The 26,733-nt window shown below is 39.9% G+C and overlaps 1 protein-coding gene across 1 annotated transcript in view; it reads right to left on the bottom strand.

Annotated features, from left to right (window-relative positions):
* Positions 1-12: 12 nt before the first annotated feature.
* MED6 (mediator complex subunit 6) overlaps positions 13-26,733 on the bottom strand; it is a 48,172-nt gene continuing 21,451 nt past the window's right edge. The window contains exon 8 of the mRNA XM_019969151.2: positions 13-111. Coding sequence (XP_019824710.1) covers positions 74-111 — 38 coding nt within the window. The 3' untranslated portion in view covers positions 13-73. The remainder of the gene's footprint in view (positions 112-26,733) is intronic.

The raw sequence follows: 26,733 nt of genomic DNA on the forward strand, positions 1-26,733 counted from the left end.
TGGCTCCTTCCTCTCAGCTGTTGAGGGTGCAGGGATAAGCTTTATGGATCTGTGTCCTGGAAGAACTGGCCCATCAAAGCTGCAACGCTGAAGTGAAAATAGAAAGAAGATCTAGGAGAGGGTGGTTGGGGCAGAGAGGGTAGGGGAGAGAGGGAGAGAGAGGGAGAGAAAGAAAGTGATTTCAGTTGGGACAAGGCTTGAATCAATAAAATTCTGGAGTTTGTCTCATATATGTAAGGGCAAGGAATAAGGGAAGAGCAGGTTTACAGGGAAAGAAATGCAGGAAATTCATCATAGATGGGTAATTGTTGAATCCTGTTGTAATATAAGGACTCATTAATATACTATTCTCTAAGCATGAACACTGGCATGACATTTCTCATTTTAGAAAGATTGACGTCTGACTCCCAATTTACTCCCCACCCAAAGTCGACTGGTACTCTGCTAGCTTCAGTAAGCATGTGGACAGCCCATCCAAAACTCACCATTTTTTGGTTTCTTTATTCAGACAGTTTGCTCCATCTCCCCTTCTCTTCTACAGACATCTTATCTAGCTCCCATTCTGTTTGAGGTAAGCAGTCAAAGTAAGTCTCACTTAAGGGACTCATTAGTTTCGGGAGCCCAATCCAGACAAACATGTAATTTGTAACACACTTTCATCTGCAGAAAACCCCTGGACCTTCCAAGGAAGGCAGCTATGTTGACAAAGTAATAGGAATGAGACTGTTATCTGGGGACAAGTCAACAACCCAGTTGCCTCTAATCACAGCATGGAAGCAGCAGCCTTCTCTGCACCTAGCCCAGCTGCATCATGTTCTCAATCATAAGAGACTCACCGTGGCTGTGTTTAGATATATTCCATTCTATATTTTACATGCACGGTGAGTTAGCTGAATTCTCTAGAGAACGTTAGACCGAAGAATTTAAATCTAGAGTCAGTTCACTAAAAGATTCAGAGATCACAATTTGAATGGACTTACTTCATATCTGTTGAAAACATAAATTTTAACTCAAGTAAAAGCTAATTTTCTTCATTTGCTGACTTTCCGTTAAAAGTATCAATAATTTCCTTAACATTTGAAAACAACAGATTTTAAAAAATTGGAGACACATCAGAACATACACTGGTGGCTGAATATTCTAAACACAGACACAAATGGGGTTGACAGTAGAGAGCATAAAAATACTCTCAGTAGTACAATGTCAAGAACATCTGGATAGTCCTAGATACTTTGCCAGAACTAATGGATAGCTCCTGGAAGCCAAGTATACTAGATGCAACTTCTAAGGGAAAGCATCTCTGATATAGGTCAAATCCTAATGACCAGATTTCCTTTCCATGTCTCCCTTCATGATATCCTTGGTATCTGCTACAGATCTGGGGACATTAAGATGGAAATGCGTGAGGTGAAAGAGGACTATTAGAAACAAATCACTGTAAAGAGGAAAATAACTTATATTAAGTAATCTCATCAGAAATAGGACGTGGTGACGAGAAACTTTCAACCCCGAGGGTCTTTACGTCTACCCGGCTTTGTCACTGTTGTACCGTTCAATACGACGGACTGCTGCACGCCAAAGCCCTTCCTCTCCTTCCTGCCAGCATTGCCCGCACTTCAAGTAGTGTCAGAATCTTCCTCGGCATCAGTAATTAACTCTTTCTTCCATGCCAGCAGCTACTTCAACTCCTCAAAACCTCTATCTTACTTTGTCTCCACTCACTTTTAGTCACAGCTAATTCAGGGTTTCTTACACTTAGGTCACAAACCATTCAGGGTCATGAGAAGAATGTAATGAGCCACAACTAAATAATAAAACAACAGAAAATACGAGACAGCATCACACAAATCATTTATCACCTCCTATATATCACCTGTCACCACAGAAGCTATTAGCAGAACTCTGCTGACATAGCTTATACTGATTATCAACTATTTTCTGAGTCCTAACGCTAAAGTTTATACTTTGTTTATGGAGCTAGAGATGGGAACTGGCACATTATATTTCCCCATTTCTAGCTGGATTCCTGAAAAATGCTGTCAAGAAAAGCCTGAGAGGGAGAATAAAAAGCAAAAGGGAAGGACAAGAGGCTCTTCCTGTTTGCCTGCTGTTACTGTCAGTGACCTTCCCCGTACACCCAGAATGGTCTCTTGCTCTGGTGCTGAGAGTCAGTTACCACATTCTAGAACCAGCTCCATCAATCCTACCAAAGGCACCTAGTGTCAATGCCCCCTGCCAGAGGGCTCAGAACCAGATGTACAGAGCCATCTTCCAGTACTGTGGGCAACCCATACCAGCCAGCCAGTATCTCTTTCTCAGATGTTTCAGGCTATACCACAAAGCTCCCTGATAACGGGTTTGATATGCTCCATGAGAGGAGTAACCCTCTGTCTCTTAGATCTGTGTCAGAGTCCTGGCGGACCTTCTTCCAAGTCCCTAAGGAACCAGTACCAGCTCAATATTACCTAATAGGAAGTACAGCTATCAACTCCACACTACTTTTCTGAGTTCCTAAATTACCAGCATCACCTGGGCTGGTAGTGCTCTATCTTCTACTGTCCAGGTCCAGACCTATGAGGCCACTGTGAGAGCTTCTAGGTTATGAAAACCGCCATCTCTTCCCTTCGTTCCCACAATCTCAGGGGTGCAACTCTCTGTGGTAATTCATACTTCTCTGTACCTCCGTGTTCCCTTTTTACCTTTTTGGCTCTCTAATACTTTTCCAAGAATTTTTACAGTAATTACTCTTGGTGGATTTTTCTTTTCTGGACTAGATCTTGACAAATACATACAGCACTTGGTACCAAGAGTGCTGCCGAGAGAGATAAACTGGGTCTCTGGGATTCGCTTAGGTATGTCCATGGCCTTAACACACTGCTGAACTCCTGTTGAATGGGGGATGGGCTCATAATAACATCACAATTAGTTAAATTTCTCCTCACTGTTGATTGTGATGAAGTGCCCTATTGAAGCAAGTGTGTGGCGGACCAAGGGAAGGCTGTGATGTTGCCTAGAAATATCTCAAAGACTGAGGGGTGGAATGGGTGTATTAAATTCTAATGGACATTTTGCACAATGAGGCTCAAGGCTCTAAGGTCTCAGCTCAGATTGCTGATAACAGGAGACTTAAAAAAAAAAAAAATCTCTCCTTTAGCCACAGAGCGAACTTCAAAGAAAACCAGAATTTAACTGTGGAGTTTCAGAATCACAGCATAAGTTGAATACCAAGATTTGCCAAGACTGTAGCGGGAAATCCGATTGAGACAAAAAAAACACAAAAAAACTTTGACCTTGATAATGGGAGTTCCAGGTCGACTGGATTGGTTCTGAGTATCTAGATCCTCCCAAGACACCTGACATTCCTCTACCAGGGAAGGTGCCTAGACTCCTCTTGTCTGAGAAGCCTAGCCACCTTTAGCTAGAGACCCTGTGATTATCTCAGCTGGGGAAGTTATCCCACCAGGGCATGTCTAGTATCCTCAAGACATACTCCTACTGCCCTTTAATGGCTCTAAATGCAAACCAGAATCTAATTCAATATGCTACAGAGGAAAAGGTTCTTTCCTCTGAATTGAGAGGAAAGAACTTCTACTCAAAATAATGACAATAGTTTACTAATTTATATTGACAAAAGAAAGGAAACAAACCATATTAATAGCAGAAACGATGAAGTCATTACAGAGATAAAGATATATTCAATATGATAAAATTCAGCAGGAGTTTGTATCTTCTTAACAAATAGCTTTGAAATATATAAAGCAAACACCAACAGAACAAAAAGGAGAAATAGAAAAAAATTAGAAAAAATAGAAAAGGAGAAATAGAAAAATTCAAAATCTACTTGTAGGTGTTAACATACTTTCTTTCAGCAACAAATACAGCAACAAAACTTAAAAGAGTTAAGTAGAAGATTTAAGCAAACTTAATCAAATTAACCTAATTGAAACAGGCTTCCCAGGTGGCCCTAGTGGTAAGAAGCCACTTGCCAATGCAGAAGACATAAGAGACGTGGTTCAATCCCTGGGTCTGGAAGATCTCCTGGAGGAGGGCATGGCAACCCACTGCAGTATTCTTGCCTGGAGAATCCCATGAACAGAGAAGACTGGCAGGCTACAGTCCATAGGGTTGCAAAGAGTCAGACATGACTGAAGCAACTTGGCACACAAGCACACACATGATATTTACCAAAACAGACAATATTTACAGTCATAAAGGAAGTCTTAACAAATGCTAAAAATAAAAACTGCTTAAGGTTCCTTACTTGCAGAATTAAAATTGTGTAAAGAAGAAAAACAAACTAGAAAATAGTAATTTGCTTCAAAGTTAAAGAACAGCCATGATCCAAACATGGTTTAAATGTATAACTGTAAATATTTTGGTCTGAATGAAAATATAACATATTATATTTGTATAACAGAGTTAAAGCAAAAGCTTACATGAAAATTTCTGGCTTTGGGGATACTAGTAGGAAAGGAGAAAGACTAAAAATACTTTGTATAAGATATAATGTCACAAAACTTGAAAGATAACAGCTAATCAATCTTTAACAGCAGAATTAAAAAACAGAGTACCAAAGACATAAAAAACAAACACTGAAAAGAAAATTAAAGCCAAGTTCCTTGTGAAGAACTGACACACACCTACCAGTGATGATCAAGGACTATCCTGGAGAATCGAACTGCGGGCTCCTGCATTGCAGGTGGATTCTTTACCAGCTGAGCTACCTGGGAAGCCCAACTTCTCACAAAGACTTAAAAACAATGACCATATAAACAACTTTATATCGATAAATTTGAAAATTTTAGCAATATGGGAAAATTCCTTGATAAACCACACTAACAAACGTAACAAGAAATCTAAATGGTTCTATATTAACTAGAGGTTGGATCTATAGTAAAAATATAAATTAAAAATAATATATCTTTTCACAAAACCCCCAGTACAGTGGATTCTTCCAACTGTTTTTGGCAGTAATACAAATGACTGAATAGTAATAAATCAGAGATTATCCTTACAAGTTTTATTAATAAAGCTTCAATTGCTTCAACAATAGTAACCTGAGAGCAACTGTTTGAATCTGAAGGAATTACAAATGTCTGTGCTATGATAAAACCTTTAACTATACTGGGATAATGATACCAATTACACTTATATTTAACTCACCTGTTTCACATGTACAAGTGGGTTGATCCTGAAGAGTTACTATTGAGTTTCCTAAACTAGGCAGGGGTGATTGTATTTACACTTGCTATTTCAGTTGTGATTTCTTTACTAAATAAGCCAAATCTAATATGAAGGTAATTATGGAAGGCTGAAAGCAAAAGATAAAACATGTGGATAGTAAAAAGTAAAGAAAGTAGTCAATGTAAACATTATAAAAATAAATCTTATTAAAAGTTGACAAAATATTGACAGTAATAGAAAGGTATAAATCAAGTAGAGAAACATCCAGTATATGATTAAAAAAACAGGGACCATTCCACAGTGTTTTATATGCACATAACAGCATAGCTTCAAAACATACAAAGCATATGTTGAGAGTGAGAGATAATGGAGCAAGAGTTGAGAAATCAAAAAAAAAGAAAAATCCAGGATCATACATGAAGAAGTTTACCAAGAGTAAGCATGCAAAAAAAGTAAAGACATAGAAGAGTTAAACAATATTAATCAAATTGACCTTGATATATATAAAATACTATACTCAAAAACTGTAGAATACACATTATTTTCAAATGCATGTGGGACGTTTACCAAGATTGATGATCTTGGTAAAGATCATTGGTAAAGATCATTTGTGGCTTCTGCTAAGCCACAAAGCATCTACACAAAACTTAAAACATACAAATTGCACAGTGGGTACCCTTCCAATTTCCACTCTGACATGTAGATCTTGTACTCCCACTCTCACAAAAAGAAAAAAACTACACTGAAAAGCAATGAGTTTTCTTCCGTTCACTTTAGTCATTCAGTCTTGTCAGACTCTTTGCAACCCCATGGACCACAGCACGCCAGACCTCCCTGTTCATCACCAGCTCCCGGAGTTCATCCAAACCCATGTTCATCGAGTCGGTGATGCCATCCAACCATCTCATCCTCTGTCGTCCCCTTCTCCTCCTGCCCTCAATCTTTTCCAGCATCAGGGTCTTTTCAAATGAGTCAGTTCTGCACATCAGGTGGCCAAAGTATTGGAGTTTCAGTTTCAACATTAGTCCTTCCAATGAACACCCAGGACTGATCTTCTTTAGGATGGACTCCTTGCAGTCCAAGGAAATCACAAGAGTCTTCTCCAACACCACAGTTGAAAAGCATCAATTCTTTGGCCCTCAGCTTTCTTTATAGTCCAACTATCACATCCATGCACGAGCAATGGAAAAACCATAGCCTTGACTAGATGGACCTTTGTTGGCAAAGTAATGTCTCTGCTTTTCAATATTTTGTCTAGGTTGGTCATAACTTTCCTTCCAAGGGGTAAACATCTTTTAATTTCATGGCTGCAATCACCATCTGCAGTGATTTTGGAGCCCAGAAAAATAAAGACAGCCACTGTTTCCACTGTTTCCCCATCTATTTGCCATGAAGGGATGGGACCAGATGCCATGATCTTCGTTTTCTGAATGTTGAGCTTTAAGCCAATTTTTTTCACTCTCCTCTTTCCCTTTCATCAAGAGGCTCTTTAGTTCTTCTTCACTTTCTCCCATAAGGGTGGTGTCATCTGCACACCTGAGGTTATCGATATTTCTCCCGGCAATCTTGATTCCAGCTTGCGCTTCTTCCAGCTCAGCATTTCTCATGACGTACTCTGCATATAAGTTAAATAAGCAGGGTGACAATATACAGCCTTGATGTACTCTTTTTCCTATTTGGAACCAGTCTGTTGTTCCACGTCCAGTTCTAACTGTTGCTTCCTGACCTGCATACAGATTTCTAAAGAGGCAGGACAGGTGGTCTGGTATTCCCATCTCTTTCAGAATTTTGCACAGTTTATTGCGATCCACACAGTCAAAGGCTTTGGCATAGTCAATAAAGCAGAAATAGATGTTTTTCTGGAACTGTCTTGCTTTTCCCATGATCCAGCGGATCTTGGCAATTTGATCTCTGGTTCCTCTGCCTTTTCTAAAACCAGCTTGAACATCAGGAAGTTCACAGTTCACATATTGCTGAAGCCTGGCTTGGAGAATTTTGAGCATTACTTTACTAGTGTGTGAGATGAGTGCAACTGTATGGTAGTTTGAGCATTCTTTGGCATTGCCTTTCTTTGGGATTGGAATGAAAACTGACCTTTTCCAGTCCTGTGGCCACTGCTGAGTTTTCCAAATTTGCTGGCATATTGAGTGCAGCACTTTCACAGCATCATCTTTTAGGATTTGAAATAGCTCAACTGGAATTCCATCACCCCCACTAGCTTTGTTCATAGTGATGCTTCCTAAGGCTCACTTGACTTCACATTCCAGGATGTCTGGCTCTAGGTGAGTAATCACACCATCATCATTATCTGGGTGGGGAAGATCTTTTTTGTACAGTTCTGTGTATTCTTGCCACATCTTATTAATATCTTCTGCTTCTGTTAGGTCCATACCATTTCTTTCCTTTATTGAAACCATTTTTGCATGAAATGTTCCCTTGGTATCTCTAATTTTCTTCTCTAGTCTTTCCCATTCTATTGTTTTCCTCTATTTCTTTGCATTGATTGCTGAGGAAGGCTTTCTTATCTCTCCTTGCTATTCTTTGCATTCAATGGGTCTGTCTTTCCTTTTCTCCTTTGCTTTTGGCTTCTCTTCTTTTCACAGCTATCTGTAAGGCCTCCTCAGACAACTATTTTGCTTTTTGGCATTTCTTTTTCTTGGGGATGGTCTTGATTCCTGTTTTCTGTACAGAGAAATGAGGCCACAGGACCGACTGGAGAGACTGGCTAATACAGAGAATACAAATGAGCTTACCTGAAGCAGAGTGGCAGGAGCCAGTAACACATAAACAATGACTTCAGCAAATTTGTGAAGCCTAAGTGTAGACTACCACCAGTGTTCAAAACTCATGGGGGCCCATTATAAAGGGAGCTTCTGCACTGCCATAAGTCTGACCTCCTAGAAACCTACCATATTCTCACAGTAGAGACTAGGAAAAAATTCATCATGTTTGACCAAGAAATGTGACCTTTCTGATATATGGAAAGAGTTATAGTCACCATTTTGAAATACACCCGAAGTGTCCTCAAAGTAAAGGTCTAGTCAACAAGGTAAAAGACTTCATTCACCATAGCCTTTTTCAACTTGAGGGAAGGGAAATTACCCAACTTCAGCTTCCTCCAGCCTTCTTATCTCACCTAGGGGAAGAAGGGTGCAGCTTAAATGCACGAAATTCACAGCCCAGAAGCACAAGACCATTGTAAGACTGAGACCTCACCTTAAGACTAGAGAACGCTTCCCATCCTCCCACACCTTATACCATCTCAAAGGTGCTCCTGTAATAAGCAGATTATAACGGAAATAACTACAGGCATAGGCTCTATTTAAGGGGTTTCTCAGAAAATCCTAAGAGGACATGGGAAACAGACATAAGAACATTAGAGGAAATTGAAACCTCTGACACCTACACTAAAGGAAACAGTAAATACAGACTAACACCTAATCAGATAAACAATAAAGGCTTATTTACTTCAGTTTCTATTAAACTTCATATCTGGTTTTCAACAAAAAAGTTGCAAGGCATGCTAACAGGCAGGGGGAAAAACAAAACAGTCTGAAAGGAAAAAACAAGCAAAAGAACCAGAGTCAGATATGGCAGAGTTTTTTGGAATTATCTGGGAATTTAAAATAATTATGATCTATATGCTAAGGGTAACAGAAAAAGTTGACAACATGCAAGAAGAGATTAGTAACATAAACAGAAAGATGGTAAGAAAGAATCAAAAGGAAACCACAGAAATAAAAAACACTGTAACAGAACTGGTATATTTAAAATGGATAACCAACAACATCCTACTATATAGCACTGGGAACTCTGCTCAGTAAAATGTGGCAGCCTGGATGTGAGGGGAGTTTGGGGGAGAATGGATACATGCATATGTATGGCTGAGTCCCCCTGTCATCCACCTGAAACTATCACGACATTGTTAATTAGTTATACTCCAATATAAAAAGTTATAAAAAAAGACACTGTAACAGATAAGAATGTTTCTGATGGGCTCATGCTTAGACTGATGGGTCAAGGAAAGAATCAGTGAGCTTGCAGTCAGTTGGAAGGACTGATGCTGAAGCTGAAGCTCCAATACTTTGGCCACCTGCTGTGAAGAACGGACTCATTGGAAAAGACCCTGATGCTGCAAAAGATTGAAGGCAGGAGGAGAAGGGGACGACAGAGGATAAGATGGTTGGATGGCACCACTGACTTGACGGACATGAGTTTGAGCGAGCTCCAGGAGTTGGTGGACAGGGAAGCCTGGCATGCTACAGTCCATGGGGTTGCAAAGAGTTGGTCACGACTGAGCGACTGGACTGAACTGAACTGAACATCCAAACAATAGAATACTATTCAGTGCTTAAATAATAAAGCTACCAAGATATGGAAGGACACAAACAAACTTAAATGTATATTACTAAGTGAAAGAGCCAATCTGGAAAGGCTGTACATTGTAAGACTTTAACAATACAATATTCTAGAAAAGGCACAATTTTGGAGACAATAAAAACATCATTGTGGGTGGGGGGCAGAAATCAGTGGTTGAAGAGTTAGGTAAAGGAGGGTGAACAGGGCACAGAGGATTGTTACAGCAATAGAACTATTCCATATGCTACACTGGTGAATATATGTCATTATACATTTGTCCAAACCCAAATGATGTATAACATCAAGAGTGAACCCTAGTGTAAACTACAGACTTTGGATAATAATGACAAGTAATGCAGGTTCATCGATGATAACGAATGTGCCACTCAGATGCAGGATGTCGATGGTGGGGGAGACTATACTCATGTGCAGGCAGCAGGGTGTGGTATGTGAGAACACTGTACTTTTCACTCAATTTTGCTGTAAAAAAAACTGCTGTAAAAAAAAGACAATCTATTAAATATTTCAACAACAAAGAAAATTAAATAATATTTTGAATTAAAATAAAAACATATATCGCAATATGTAGAACACCACTAGAGCAATACTTAGAAGGAAAGTTATAGAATTACATGCATAAATTAAGAAGTAATAGGGAGAAATATGCAGCAATACAATAATAGAAGGGGATTTCAATACCCTATTTTCCTCATCTGGACAGAAAATCAACAGGGAAACATCAGACTTAAGGTACATGTGATATCTGATGGACTTATCATATATATATGCAGAACATTTCTTCAAAAACAGCAGAATACACATTCTTCTCAAGAGCACAGGGAACATTCTCCAGCACAGATTATATGCTGAGCCAAAAGCAAGTCTCAACAAATTTAAGAAAGTTAAAATCATATCAAACATCTTTTCCAACCACTGTGGTATAAAACTAGAAATCAATTACAAAAAGAAAACTGGAAAATTCACAGATAAGTGGAGATCAAACAACATGCTATAACAACCAATGGGTCAAAGAAGAAATCAAAAAAATATCTTGAGAGAAATGAAAATGCAAAGACAACATACCAAAATTTACAGGATGCAGCAAAAGCAGTTCTAAGAGGAAAGTTCATGACAGTAAGTGGCTACATTAAGAAACAAGAAAAATCTCAAATAAACAACCACCCTTTACACCTCAAGGAAACAGGAAAAGAACAAATTAACTCCAAAGTTCACAGATGGAAGCAAACAACAAAGATCAGAGTACAAATAAATGAAATAGAGACTAAACAGAAAATAGAAAAGACGAATAAAACTAAAAGTTTATTTTTTGAAAAGATAAACTAAAGAAAACTTTAGCTAGATTTATAAAGAAAAAAAGAAACAGCAGCCAAATAAAACTAGAAATGAAAGAGGAGATGTTATAACTGACACCACTGAAATACGAAAGATTGTAAGACAACAATATGAACAATCATATGTTAACAAAATGGACAATGTAGGGAAAAAATGGATAAATTCCTAGAAACACAATCTACCATCTACTCTGGCCACCTGACGTGAAGAGCTGACTCACTGGAAAAGACTCTGATGATGGGAAAGATTGAGGGCAAGAGGAGAAGGGGGTGACAAAGGATGAGATGGTTGGATGGCATCACCAACTCAATAGACATGAGCTTGAGCAAACTCCAGGAGACAGCGAAAGACAGGGAAGCCTGGCATGCTACAGTACATGGGGTCACGAAGAGTCAGACATGACTTAGCAACTGAATAACCACCATCTACCAAGACTGAATCATGAAGAAACAGAAAAGTTGGACAGATAATTACTAGTAAGGAGTGTGTGTTAGTCACTCAGTCATGTCTGGCTTTGCAACCACATGGACTGTATAGCTTGCCAGGTTCTTCTGTCCATGGAATTCTCCAGGCAAGAATACTAGAGTGGGTTGCCATTCCTTTCTCCAGGGGACCTTCCCAACCCAGGGATTGAATCCAGTTCTCCTGCATTGCAAGCATATTCTTTACCGTCCGAGTCACCAGGGAAGCCCCACTAGTTAGGAGACTGAATCAGTAATCTAAAGTGAGTGGAAGTCACTCATTCGTGTCCAACTCCTTGGGAACCCATGGACTATACAGTCCATGGGATTCTCCAGGCCAGAATACTGGAGTGGGTAGCCTATCCCTTCTCCAGGGATCTTCCCAATCCAGGAATCAAACTAGGGTCTCCTGCATTGCAGGCAGATTCTTTACCAGCGGAGCTACCAGGAGTAATCCAAGTAGTAATCCAAAACCTCTCAACAAAGAAAAGTCTAGAACCAGATGTCTTCACTGCTGAGTTTTACCAAACATTTAAAGAAGAATTAACACCAATTATTCTCAAACTTTTCCAAAAAATACAAAAGGAAGGAACATTTCCAAAGTCATTTTACAAAGACATCATTACCAATACCAAAAATAGACAAGGTCACTATAAGAAAACTACAATCCAATTCTCTCTAATGAATATCAATGCAAAAATACTCAATAAAGCAGCAAATCAAATTCAACAATATATTAAAAAGGTCATACAATATGATCAAGTGGGATTTATTCCAGGATAAGTCAGAGAGAGAGAGAGACAAATATTGTATGATCTCACTTATATGCAGAATCTAAAACCAAATCCAGTGATACAGAGAACAGATTGTATTTTCCAGAGGCAAGGGTTGGGGGTTGGGTACAATGGGTGAAGGGGTAAAAGATACAAACTTCCATTTATTTATAAGATAAAATAATCCTGAGGATATAACATACAGCATGGATACTACAGTTAACAATACTATATTGTATTCAAAAGTTAAGAGAATAGATCTTAAAAGTACTCATCATAAGAAAAAATATTTGTCATTATGTGTGGTAAAGGATCTTAACTAAACCTCTTGTGGTAATCATTTCACAGTATGTACACATATCAAATCATTATGTTGTATACCTAAAATTAATACAATGTTATATGTCAATTACATCTCAATTAAAAAAGAAACAATAAAGGTCTCAAATCAATTATCTCAATTTCCACCTCAAGAAACTAGAAAGATAACAGCAAATTAAATCCAAAGTAAATAGATTAAAGAAAGTAATAAACATCAGAGTGAAAATTAATGAAATAAGAAACAGAAAACAGGACTTTCCTGGTGGTCTAGCAGTTAAGACTCCAGGTTTCTACCGCAAGTGGTGTGGGTTTGATCCTTGGTTAGGGAACTAAGATCCCACATGCCACATGGCCAGGCAACACACACACACACACACACACACACACACGGGGAGAGAGAGAGAGAGAGAAAGAGAGAGAGAGAAACAAAGAGGGGAAAAAAAAAGTACACAAAAACAAATGCTGGCCTTTTTTTGACAAAGCCAGTAATAATCATACACCTCCAGTCATACTGATCAGAAAGAAAGACAAAAATTACCAACATGAGGAACGGTTGAAGGATGATGCCATGGTTTCTATGGTTACTGAAAGGATAATAAAAAATAATATGAACTTTGTGCCTATAAATTAGACAACTTAGAGATGAAATGGACACACTCGTTGAAAGACACAAACTGTGAAAGTTAACACAAGAGGAAATGGATGACCTAGATAGTCCTGTATCTTTCCAAGAAATTGAAATTGGAACTTAAAACTTTCCCACAAGGAGAACTCCAGACCCACACTGATTTTACTTATGAATACTATAAAAAAATACAAGAAAGAAAAAGAACAATTCTATATAAACTTTCAAGAAAACTGAAGAGGAGAAAATATGACCCAACTAGTTCTTTGCAGCCAGCATTACCCTGATGTGAAAATCAGTTTACAACATTAATACAAAATTTCAGACCAATGTCCCTCCCAAATACAGATGGCAAAATCCTAAACAAAATGTTAGCAACTGAATTCAACAATGTATAAAAAGGATAATATAACATGACCAAATGAAGTTTATCCTATGGACACAAGCTTGGTCTGAAAATCAATCAGTGTATATTACCATATTAACAAACTAAAAATGAATAATCATAATGAAACAGGAAGACAAGAGTACACAGCCATCTTGGAAGAAGACCAAGGAAATGCCTGGAGCAAAGAAAACTACAAGCCCACTACAACAAAGTGCCCGAGGGCTTAGGTCTTTGAGACAATAACTAGAGATCTACAAAAGTACCAGATTATTTCTGTTCCATTGATGTATATACAGTTTCCAAAGGACAAAAGCTGGACTGTAAACCCACCACACAGTAGAATCACAGAACTCCCAGTTTCCTGAGAGATAAAGGCTGACACACAATCCTAAGTTGTATTTGAAGGAAGCAGACCCCGACCAGATGAAAACTGCTGACTGCAAGCATGCAGACCTCAGACCAACTGAAACCAGTATGTTGACGAAGCTCAGAATTTCACTTTTATGCCAACCAACCTGAGAAATGATGCCAAGCTAATCAGGCATCCTGTGGCCCCCTCCTTCACACTGCCTTTAAAATCCTATTTCTGAATGTCCTTGGGGAGCTGGGACTCGTTCACCTTCTCCCTTGGCACACATTATCCCTCCAATAAAAACTATTGCTTGCCTAAAAATCTTTTGGGAACAATATTCATTTTTGTGGTATTTCTGTCCAAGAATCTAGAGCAAGGCCAGTAACAATATGATCACATCAATAGATCAGAAAAATCATTTGACCAAACCCAACATCCAATCCTATTAACTCCCAGATAACTGACAATAGGGGGGACTTTTCAACATGAGAAAGGAGATCTGTGGGAAAATCTACAACTAATGGTAGCTTCCAATGGTAAAAGATTGAATATCTTCCCTCTAAGATCAGAAACAAGACAAGAACGTCTACTCTCGTTATCTCTATTCCACATTGAACTAGAAGTTCTGAGCAGTGCAATCAGGCAAGAAAGAGAAATAAAAGGATTCCAGATAAGAAAGGAAGACTTAAATTTGTCTTTATTTATAGATAACATTTATAGAGGTCTATGTAGAAATCTGAGGGAATCTACAAAAAAAACCTACTAGACCTAATGAGTTTAGTAAGCTCAAAGGATGCAAGATGAATATGCAGTAGTCAATTCTGTTTTTATAATACTAGCAACGAACAACTGGAAATTAAAAATTTTAAGGGGTATTATTACAGAGTGAAACAGTTAAGTACTTAGCAATGATTCTGACAAAAGTTGTGAAAAACATGTAACTTAAAACTATAAATATTGAGAGAAATTGACACCAACCTAAATAAGTGGAGGGATCTTATTCATCAATTAAATAATTAACATCATTAATTGTCAATTTTCCCCATAGGTCAATCACAAGGTTTTTCTTGTAGAATTTGACAAACTGATTCTAAAATTCACATAGAAATGTAGAAGATCTAGAATAGCCAATCCACTTTGAAAAAGAAGAAAAAAATTGGAGGACTACCACTTTCTGATTTTAAGACATATAAAGTCACAGTACTCAAAACAGAGGGGTATTTGTGTAACAATCAGTTCAGTTCAGTCGCTCAGTTGTGTTCGACTCTTTGAGACCCCATGAACCGCAGCATGCCAGGCCTCCCTGTCAATCACCAACTCCTGGAGTCTACTCAAACTCACGTGCAATGAGTCAATGATGCCATCTAACCATCTCATCCTCTGTCGTCCCCTTCTCCTCCTGCCTTCAATCTTTCCCAGCATCAGGGTCTTTTCAAATGACTCAGCTCTTCGTGTCAGGTGGCCAAAGGACTGGAGTTTCAGCTTCAACATCAGTCCTTCCAATGTATATTCAGGACTGATCTCCTTTAGGATGGACTGGTTGGATCTCCTTCCAGTCCAAGGGACTCTCAAGAGTCTTCTCCAACACCACAGTTCAAAAGCATCAATTCTTTGGAGCTTAGCTTTCTTTATAGTCCAACCCTGACATCCATACATGACCACTGGAAAAACCATAGCCTTGACTAGATGGACCTTTGTTGGCAAAGTAATGTCTCTGCTTTTTCATATGCTGTCTAGGTTGGTTATAACTTTCTTTCCAAGGAGTAAGCGTCTTTTAATTTCATGGCTGCAATCACCATCTGCAGTAATTTTGGAGCCCCAAAAAATAAAAGTCTGACACTGTTTCCCCATCTATCTGCCATGAAATGATGGGACCGGATGCCATGATCTTAGTTTTCTGAATGTTGAGATTTAAGCCAACTTTTTCACTCTCCACTTTCACTTTCATCAAGAGGCTCTTTACTTCTTCACTTTCTGCCATAAGGGTGGTGTCATCTGCATATCTGAGGCTACTGATATTTCTCCCAGCAATCTTGATTCCAGCTTGTGTTTCTTCCAGTCAAGCGTTTCTCATGATGTACTCTGCATAGAAGTTAAATAAGCAGGGTGACAATATACAGCCTTGACGTACTCCTTTTCCTATTTGGAACCAGTCTGTTGTTCCATGTCCAGTTCTAACTGTTGCTTCCTGACCTGCATACAGATTTCTCAAGAGGCAGGTCAGGTGGTCTGGTATTCCCATCTCTTTCAGAATTTTCCACAGTTTTTTTGTGATCCACACAGTCAAAGGCTTTGGCATAGTCAATAAAGCAGAAATAGATATTTTTCTGGAACTCTCTTGCTTTTTCCATGATCCAACGGATCTTGGCAACTTGATCTCTGGTTCCTCTGCCTTTTCTAAAACCAGCTTGAACATCTGGAAGTTCACAGTTCACATACTGTTGAAACCTGGCTTGGAGAATTTTGAGCATTACTTTGCTAGCGTGTGAGATGAGTGCAATTGTGCAGTAGTTTGAGCGTTCTTTGGCATTGCCTTTCTTTGGGATTGGAATGAAAACTGACCTTTTCCAGTCCTATGGCCACTGCTGAGTTTTCCAAATTTGCTGGTATATCGAGTGCAGCACTTTCACAGCATCATCTTTCAGGATTTGAAATAGCTCAACTGGAATTCCATCACTTCCACTAGCTTTGTTCGTAGTGATGCTTCCTAAGGCCCACTTGACTTCACATTCCAGGATGTCTGGCTCTAAGTGAATGATCACACCATCATCATTATCTGGGTCATGAAGATCTTTTTTGTACAGTTCTTCTGTGTATTTTTGCCACCTCTTCTCAATATCATCTGCTTCTGTTAGGTCCATACCATTTCTGTCCTTTATTGAGCCCATCTTTGCATGAAATGTTCCCTTGGTATCTCTAATTTTCTTGAATAGATCTCTAGTCTTTCTCATTCTGTTGTATTCCTCTATTTCTTTGTACTGATCACCGAGGAAGGCTTTCTTATCTCTCCTTGCCATTCTTTGGAACTCTGCATTCAAATGGGTCTATCTTTCCTTTTCTCCTTTGCTTTTGGCTTCTCTTCTTTTCACAGCTATTTGTAAGGCCTTCTCAGACAAAGGTTTTTCTTTTTTGCATTTCTTTTTCTTGGGGATGGTCTTGATCCCTGTCTCCTGTACAATGTCATGAACCTCCGTCCATAGTTCATCAGGCACTCTGTTTATCAGATCTAGTCCCTTAAATCTATTTCTCACTTCCACTGTATAATCATAAGGGATTTGATTTAGGTCATACCTGAATGCTCTAGTGGTTTTCCCTACTTTCTTCAATTTCAGTCTGAATTTGGCAATAAGGAGTTCATGATCTGAGCCACAGTCAGCTCCTGGTCTTGTTTTTGCTGACTGTATAGAGTTTCTCTATCTTTGGCTGCAAAGAATATAATCAATCTGATTTCAGTGTCAACCATCTGGTGATGTCCATGTGTAGAGTCTTCTCTTGTGTTGTTGGAAGAGGGTGTTTGCTATGACCAGTGTGTTCTCTTGGCACAAATCCATCAGCCTTTGCCCTGCTTCATTCTGTACTCTAAGGCCAAAGTTGCCTGTTACTCCAGGTGTTTCTTGTCTTTCTACTTTTGCATTCCAGTTCTCTATAACGAAAAGGACATCTTTTTTGGGTGTTCTAAAACTATTAACAATAGACAGATCAATAGACCAGAACAGAACGACTAGAAATAGACCCACACAAATATGGCAACAGATTTTTGACAAAGGTAAATCACTGGAGAAAGGATAGCCTTTTTATATACAGTGCTGGAACAACTGAATGGAAAACAAAAGAACTTAATTTCATATCTTGCATCACATAAAAAAAATAGTGTAAAATAGACCACAGACCAATATGTAAAGCCAAAAACTATAAAACTTCTGTAAGTAAACACAGGAGAAATCTTTTAAACTGAGAGCTGAAGGTTAAGCAAAAATTTCTTAGATGTGGCAGTGAATAAAAAATTCATGAAAGAACAAAGGGATAAGCTGAACTTCATCAAACCTACAAGCTTCTCTTTAAAATATTTTATTAAGAGAATTAAGAGACAAGCCAGACTGGGGTAAAATATTTTTAAAATGTATATTTGCTCAAGGACTATTCAAAATATATTTTTTTAAAAAACCTCAAAACTCAGTAAGAAACAAATCCTCAAGAAATAGGCAAGAGATCTGAACATATACTTTACCAAAGAAGATACATGGAAGGCTAATAAGCACAGAAAAAGATGCTCAACATCACTAGTAATAGGAAAATGCAAAATTAGCCACAATGTATATCACTACACACTTATTAGAATGGCTAAAATTTAAAAGACTGACCATACCAACTCATCGTAAAGATGCAGAGGGATTAGAATTCTGATATATATATTGCTGATAGAAATGTAGAATGGTACAACCACTTTGGAAAACAGTTCTGCAGTTTCTTAAAAAGTTAAACATTCAACTACTATATATCCAGTCATTCCACTCTCAAGTTTTTACCCAAGAGAAAAGAAAGCCCAGGTTCATACAAAGATATATGGAGGCTCATAGCAACTTCATTTGTTTAATAGTCTTAAAGTGGAAATGAAAAAAATGTTCACCTATCGACTGGAAAACAGATAGCAAATCATGGTGGTTTCAGGGATGTACACATATATAAAAATTTAGCTAGTTATGTTACAGAAATCACAAGTCTGTGTGCCCAACACACAGTGAGGCCCATCAATACTAAACATTAGAGTTTGGAACAGAGAAAGGTTCATTACAGATTCATACAAAGAGATGGGTGGTTCATGCACTAAGAACTTCAAAGTTACTGAAAGCTTCCAGCAAGTCCATGTAAAAGCCAAAGGTGAGGGATGGGTGTGGTTAGTTATTGCAGACTTCTCGGTATCAGATGCTTTGTTCTTGAGGTCCGGTCATGGTCAGGTAATGATGTTTCTGCAAATCTCTACCAGATGAATGTTATTCTCTGTCCTGACCAGAAAGGGCAAAGTCCCAAGGCACAACTTTCACCCTCCAAGGTTCCAGCCCTGGCTAAGAGAAGGCAGATCTCAGTTGACAGCTCCTTCAGGGCCAGGTACCTACATCCTGCCCACTTGTCATGCCTGAGGGAGCCAGGCATCCATCTCAACTGGCCCTCAGTCTCCTCAGACCACCCACATGGGGAGACCAGGTCTCACAGACTATGACCAGACAGATGGCCACTGCCATTAAGTTGCAGAGACAAGGATGGGGAAGAGGTTCACCGCTGCCTCAAGGCCTGGACCAAGGCTAGTGGAGGGCCTTAATGAGGGCTCTGGAGCCCTGCAGGACATAGGGCCCAGTCTGTTTCCTGGGCCTTCCAGCTGACCTGCTGGCCCAAGGCTTGGGTGAGCTGGAGGCCCTCCAGGAGAAGGCCTGGTTCTGCCTCTTACCTCACTCTCCACCTGATGACCACCGCACCACCCACCCTTGACTGAATCACTTTCCCCAGTGGTCCCTCACTGAGATACCAGTGGGCAGGGCCCACTGAAAACCCAGAGCAATGGCTGAGCAAGACCTGTTGCCTTAGTTACAGGGTGCAGAACAGTGAGGCACAGCAATGGCTGCCTGCTAGGAGCTGTGCTCTTTCTGCTCTGTTGCAGTTACACAATGTATTATGTGTAGTTTGCTATAGAATAAATAAACTGCAATAAAGCTGTTTTATTAAAATAAAATTTAAAGGGATGAAAAATTATACTGTATTAAACTATTAGCACTCTCTGTCTCTCTCTCTCTCTCACACACACACACACACACCCTATTTACTCTTTACTGCAGGAGTTCAGCAAAAATGCAGTTAACACCCTCTTAGACTTCCTCATGGAAACAGACTTATATGTTATATCCCTTTTAGGAACAGCCAGCAGCTGGCTTTAGTAAAATTTTATCAGCCCATGGTGGGAACAAGTTACTGAAAATTTAGTTTTGCCTATTTGTTCAGGACCAATACCAAGAAGTGAAACAGGCCTGATCTCTCAATTTCCATAGCCTCTTCCAATATGCTGACCCCCTAAGCTTCTCTCTTCCAAATTAAATTCCCTTCGCCCCAGGGTACCCTTCTGCTGCTGTCTCTTCCCTACACTTCCTCACGCCTCCCCTCCAAACCACTTCAGTTGCCTGCTCAGTTCCCTCTGTTGTCACTCTATTTTTCCTGTACTTCTCCCTCTGGCCAGCTTCCAGACCCTGGAACCCCAGCCCCAGTCCCTTATACCGGGACAGCACTGAGGAACCGCCCCTTTTCTCAGGTCCAGGGCGGCAGCCGCCCAACCCAGAAAGCTGGGTTCCCGCCTTGGAAGAGGGTTTGCTTCGGAAGCAGATTTTCATACTCAAGCCTCTATCACCCACCTTCCTAAGACCGCACAGAGCTGCACTGCAGCCCTCCGAAAGGCCGCATGGAGAGCGGTGTGGGCCAGGTGCATGCGACTGCGCCCTCCTGCGGCTCAGGCTGCAGGTGCTCCTGGCCCGCCCGCAGGCTCCGCGCAAATCTGGCCCAAAGTGGGGCTTCCCCAACGTCCCCAGCGCACGTAGCGCCTTTGAGGGTGGCTCAGGGTCTGGCCTCCAGCTGCACTGGCGTCATTCCTGTACATCCTAAGAAGCTCTTGGTTTCCAGACACCTACAGAGAGCAGGGTGGATTCCAAGAAAATCAGCCCTTCATCCAAGATACCTGGTACTATCATGGTTACGTGAAAGGGCTCCCAATTCTCTGGTTGTCCAGCATTGGAGAGCCTTTCGAGGGATGCCACAGATAAATGACCTCACTGACGAAATTGGGCCCTGAAGCACTCTACCACATTTGAACACCAGTTGTGTTAGGTAAGATAGTAACAAGAGTCAGTTTTCATGAAATGCAGCTTTGAGGAAGACAGAACTATGTCAGAAGCTGGAGTTCAAGGCAGAGAGTTTAAAACTGCCACAATGCCACAAAACTGCCATTCCCCTGGCTGCTGGACTCACTGGCCCTTTGTGGAGTGTGCTTATGGTGGTGGACAATTACAGTTTCAACTATTCAAATGTCTCCAAGGCCACAGAAGATATATTAAATGTGCCTAATGTAACAGATCCAATCTGTCTACTGCTATGCCTTCACGTTTCTGTAACTGGGACTGAGATTTGGAACCAGGGGAATCTTAATGTCAACCTAGACATGAGTCAACTTCTTGACAACTTCGAGTCAAGGGAAGTGTTCATCTGTACCCCCGTTTGCCATGTTTCTGGGCATCTGTTTGTGTGCAAGGACTTTTCTAATGTATTTAAGTTGGCTTGAATCTCAGGGATATGCTACCATCATTTTGGGCAAGCCTCAAAGTAAATCAATTGCTTTCATTTTGCAGTGGTCATTGTTCAACAAGGGTCATAATCTTGTTATGTCTCATACATAGGAATTCTGTTTATGTGAGAAAAAACACTGCATCATGAATGCCTATAATACAAGTACCAGTGCTCCTGGCAACTGCTGCTATGGAAGTTACTTTAACCTCATTCATCACAAGGGACTCTGTGTAATGAATACACCAGCTTCTCAAAACATCAGCCATCAGAATAATGTCATAATAAGGAAGCGGAAGTTGAAAAAGTACGCTGTGACTGTGGATCAGAATGTCAGTGCAGAAAGGATCCTTGTGTACTTCTTGTAAATTGAAACCTTGGGCAGGCTGCTTTTGGATCTTGCCATGTAAAATCTAAGTCTGCTTCTCTTAGAATGCTCTATAGAGCACAAGAATGTAACCTTCCTGAGTGGTACAATGGAAGTTCAAGGTGACGCCCTGGCAATTTCTATGTGCAAGATGGGATGCCTTGTGGTGACACCATCTACTGCTATCACAAAATGTGTAACAACCACAATAAACTAGGTCAATACATTTTTTATCATAAAGCAAGGAGTGCCCCCTGAGCAGATACAAAACAATTAATGCACAAGGAGATCACTGAGGCCAATATGGTGTGGAAATTCAACATACAAAAGATGTCTTTCTTCAAATGTTTTGTGTGAAAGAGTAAAGCGTGAATACATAAACAATTCCCAATCTAAAGTAACACAATGCCATAATTCAGACAACACTGTTAAAGGTATCAAGTATTAGGAAGCCAGCTCCCACTTTGGGAAGGATACAGTTGATATTGGAGAAGTAAAAGATGGCACCCTGTGTGCTATAGGCAAGGTATGTATAAGGAGCTGTGTCCGTTATTCGACCCTCAACTCTGTAAATTAGAGAAATGTCATTAAGAGAGGAGTATGCAATGATGAAAAACATTGCAACTACTGGTTGGAGTATTGTGACTTTACATGGAGAATGCAAAATAATGAAGCTTGTAGATAATGACAGAAGAGTACATTTTCATAACTACAATGTAGAGAAAAACCTCAAACAAGACACAAAAAAGCATTAATAATGGAGGAGACTGACAAACCAAGCAATGTTAAAATTAGAAACACTTGATCATTTTTCAGTTCAGTTCAGTTGCTCAGTTGTGTCCAACTCTTTGCGACCCCATGGACTGCAGCACACCAGGCCTCCCTGTCCATCACCAACTCCCGGAGTCCACCCAAACTCATGTCCATTGAGTCGGTGATGCCATCCAACCATCTCATCCTCTGTCTTCCCCTTCTCCTCCTGCCCTCAATCTTTCCCAGCATCAGGGTCTTTTCAAATGAGTCAGCTCTTCGCATCAGGTGGCCAAAGGATTGGAGTTTCAGCTTCAAAATCAGTCCTTCCAGTGAACACCCAGGACTGATTTCCTTCAGAATGGACTGGTTGGATCTCCTTGCAGTCCAAGGGACTCTCAAGAGTCTTCTCCAACACCATAGTTCAGAAGCATCAATTCTTTGGCACTAAGCTTTCTTTATAGTCCAACTCTCACATCCATGCATGACCACTGGAAAAACAACGGCCTTGACTCAACAGACCTTTGTTGACAAAGTAATGTCTCTGCTTTTTAATATGCTGTCTAGGTTGTTCATAACCTTTTATTAAAAGGAGCAAGCATCTTTTAATTTCATGGCTGCAATCACCATCTGCAGTGATTCTGGAGCCCAGAAAAATAAAGTCAGCCACTGTTTCCACTGTTTCCCCATCTATTTGCCATGAAGATGGGTCCGGATGCCATGATCTGAATGTTGAGCTTTAAGCCAACTTTTTCACTCTCCTCTTTCACCTTCATCTTTAGTTCTTCTTCACTTTCTGCCATAAGGGTCGTGTCATCTGCATATCTGAGGTTACTGATATTTCTCCCGGCAATCTTGATTCCAGCTTGTGCTTCTTCCAGCCCAGCGTTTCTCATGATCATTTTAAGTCACCATTAAAGGGTAAGAAGGCAAGCCAGAGTGGACTTACACCCTGGCTTTAAAGATACATTTAAAAACAATACATGTAAGGACTCTTGTCCATGCATACAAAGGACTCTTCTGACTCTGGGAGACAAACAGACAAAACATACTTCACAAAAATGGACACACTTCACAAAAAAGAATATTCAAATAGTCAATAGTCGCAGGAAAGAATGCTTAATTAACATCACTAAATCATCAGGAAATACAAATTTCAGCCTCAACAAGATACACAAGACGGGTGGTAGTGGTGCTGCTCAGTCACCTAGTCATGTTCGACTCTTTGTGACCCCGTGGACTGCTGCAAGATAGGCCTCCCTGTCCCTCACCATCTCCCAAAGTTGGCTTTTCACATCAAGTGGCCAAAGTATTAGAGCTTCAGCATCAGTTCTTCCAACGAATATTCAGGCTTGATTTCCTTTAAGATTGCTTGGTTTGATCTGCTTGCTGTCCAAGGGACGTTCAAAAGAGCCTTCTCCAGCACCACAGTTCAAAAGCATCAATGCTTTGGCGCTCAACCTTCTTTATGGTCCAACTCTCATATACGTACATATAGTCAAAACTATAGTTTTGACTATATGGACCTTTGTCAGCAAAGTGATGTCTCTGCTTTTTAATATGCTGTCTAGGTTTGTCATAGCTTTCCTTCCCAGGAGCAGTGTCTTTTAATTTCATGGTTGCAGTCATCATCTGCAGTGATTTTTGGGGTAGCTTTTAATATATACAGAATAAACAGATATGTGTGCAGACATACGTGTATTCATTCATGTCACACACACACACACATTTCTTTTCTTTTTTTTGGCTATGCCATGCAACATGCAGGATCTTACTTCCAGAACCAGGGATTGAACCCATGCCCCCTGTAATGGCAGCATGGAGTCTGGAGACATCCCCACCAGGGATGTCCCAGTATATGTCTATTTCTTAACTCTATCATCTAAAAAAGCCCAGAAGCCATGCACCCCAGTAGCAAATGAACATACCTAGCACACAGATCTTGATTTCCAAATATATTCTCTATTAAAAAGAAGGAGGGACCCTTAGAGAAATGGCTGACTCGAGGGTTTTTGAGATGAACTTGGGGTATCTTATTGTGCCAAAACACAAAAGATACTCAAGGAATGACAGGATTATGTCAAAAGGACCACAGGAATCAGTTTGAACTGGTTCCCATTGGCCCAGTCTGGCACAATTTGAGCATCAGTATAAATTAATGACAATGAAGAAATAACAACACATTGAACAAATAAGATTCCAGGTGTCTACAGTGATATAAACAAGTAAGTACTGGGGTGGGGGCGGTGCAGGTGCAGCTCTTATTTATAATAGAAAGCCAAGTAATAAACACAGAAAGAAAGAAGAAATTAGAAAACCACCATTTGGCAACCCTAATAGTAAGAAATGATTCAGGTAAGAATGATCAATGAAAGCTGCCGGAGGGTAAAATTTTGAGGAATAACATGGCATTTACAGAGCCTCAAACTATTCCCCCACCCCATATCCCCACCTCATGATACTTAAAATTATGAAAAGAAAAATTCTAACTTTACAGTGGAGTACCTGACAAACACTACCTTAACCAAGTATTCCAAGTTAACATCACCAGCAATGGAACAAATAGCTCATGCCTCCATAAGCATCTTTTCCATGGTATTCCTAACAAAAGTACATGAGGTGAATTTAATTATGAAAATGTATCAAACAAACCCAAACTAAGAAACATTCAACAAAATAACTGGCCCAAACTCTTTAAATATTAAGTCATGAAAAACAAGGAATTAAAGAACTGTTCCAGATTAAAGCAGACTAGAGAGACAAGACAACTAAATCTAATGTACAATTCAGGATATTCTTTTGCTGACATTCCTGGCACCACTAGCAAGACCTAAAAAAGACCTACAGATTAGATAATGGTATCATACTGGTTTAATTTTGATAATTGTGCCAAGACTATGTAAGAGAATGTCCTTGATCTTAGGAAATGTACACTAAAATTCTAAGGGGAAACAGGTATCATGACTGCAGTTGTCTCTCAATTCAAAATAAGAGGTGTACATATGTATTATACATATGCATACACACTCACAGGGCTTCCCTGATGGCTCAGTGGTAAAGAATCCACCTGCCAATGCAGGAGACACAGGTTTCACCCCTGGGTCTGGAAGGTCCCCCGGAGAAGGAAATGGCAACCCAATCCAGTATTCTTGCCTGGAAAATCCCATGGATGGAGGAGCCTGGTGGGCTACAGTCCATGGGATTGCAAAAGAGTTGGTCATGACTAAGCAACTAAACAACAATAATACACATTCGCACATATAGAGAGACAGAGAGAGACAGCAAATGACAGCAGGAGTTAGAGACAAAGATTAAAGAATAAACAAACATGGAAAATCTTGTTATATGGGGAATTTGGGCAAAAAGTATATATGGAGGAATTATTTGTATTATTTCTACAATTATTTGTAACTTTTCTATAACCTTGAAATTGTCAAAATTAAAAATCTTACACAATTCAGAAAATTAGATATTTCATAAAAGCAAAAATCAAAGATAAGAAATTATTCAACCACTTAAAATAATGAAACACCATTTTTTTGCTACTTTGCACTAAAAATGTGTACTGTAATACTTAGTGTTAGCAAGATTCTGGAGAAGTTGGTATTTTCATATTTTGCTGTTACAATAGTTAACAGCAAAACTTTTGAGAAAAACAACCTGGCAATATGGACTAACAGCAAAAAAAAAGTACAGATTCTAGTGATTCTACTGCTGGGAGTCTATACTAAGGAAATAAATGCTAAATGTAATCACTGCATGCGTGCATGCTAAGTTGTTTCAGTCATGTCCAACTCTGTGCGACCACATGAACTGCAGTCTGCCAGGCCCCTCTGTTCCTGGGATTCTCCAGGCAAGAACATTGGAGTGGGTTGCTGTGTCCTCCTCCAGGAGACTTTCCTGACCTAAGGATCAAACTTATGTCTCTTGCATCTAACCTGCACTGGCAGGCGGGCTCATTACCATCACCACCACTTGGAAAGCCCCGAAATCACTACAGTCTTATTTAAATAATGCAAACTGGGAAAAACTTAAGTACAACACAGGGAGAGTTTAAGAAAACAGATATAATCATTCAAAGGAATTATTCAGTCAATAAACTATAAATAGTCTATAAAAACTAAGTAATCATGGCATAGTGCATCAATTCAGTTCAGTTCAGTCGCTCAGTCATGTCTAACTCTTTGCGACCCCATGAATCACAGCACGCCAGGCCTCCCTGTCCATCACCAATTCCTGGAGTTCACCCAGACTCACGTCCATTGAGTCAGTGATGCCATCCAGCCATCTCATCCTCTATCGTCCCCTTCTCCTCCTGCCCCCAATCCCTCCCAGCATCAGAGTCTTTTCCAATGAGTCAACTCTTCACATGAGGTGCCCAAAGTACTGGAGTTTCAGCTTTAGCATCATTCCTTCCAAAGAAATCCCAGGACTGATCTCCTTCAGAATGGACTGGTTGGATCTCCTTGCAGTCCAAGGGACT

Source organism: Bos indicus, chromosome 10 (assembly GCF_029378745.1).
Source record: "Bos indicus isolate NIAB-ARS_2022 breed Sahiwal x Tharparkar chromosome 10, NIAB-ARS_B.indTharparkar_mat_pri_1.0, whole genome shotgun sequence".
NCBI classification, from domain to species: Eukaryota; Metazoa; Chordata; class Mammalia; order Artiodactyla; family Bovidae; genus Bos; species Bos indicus.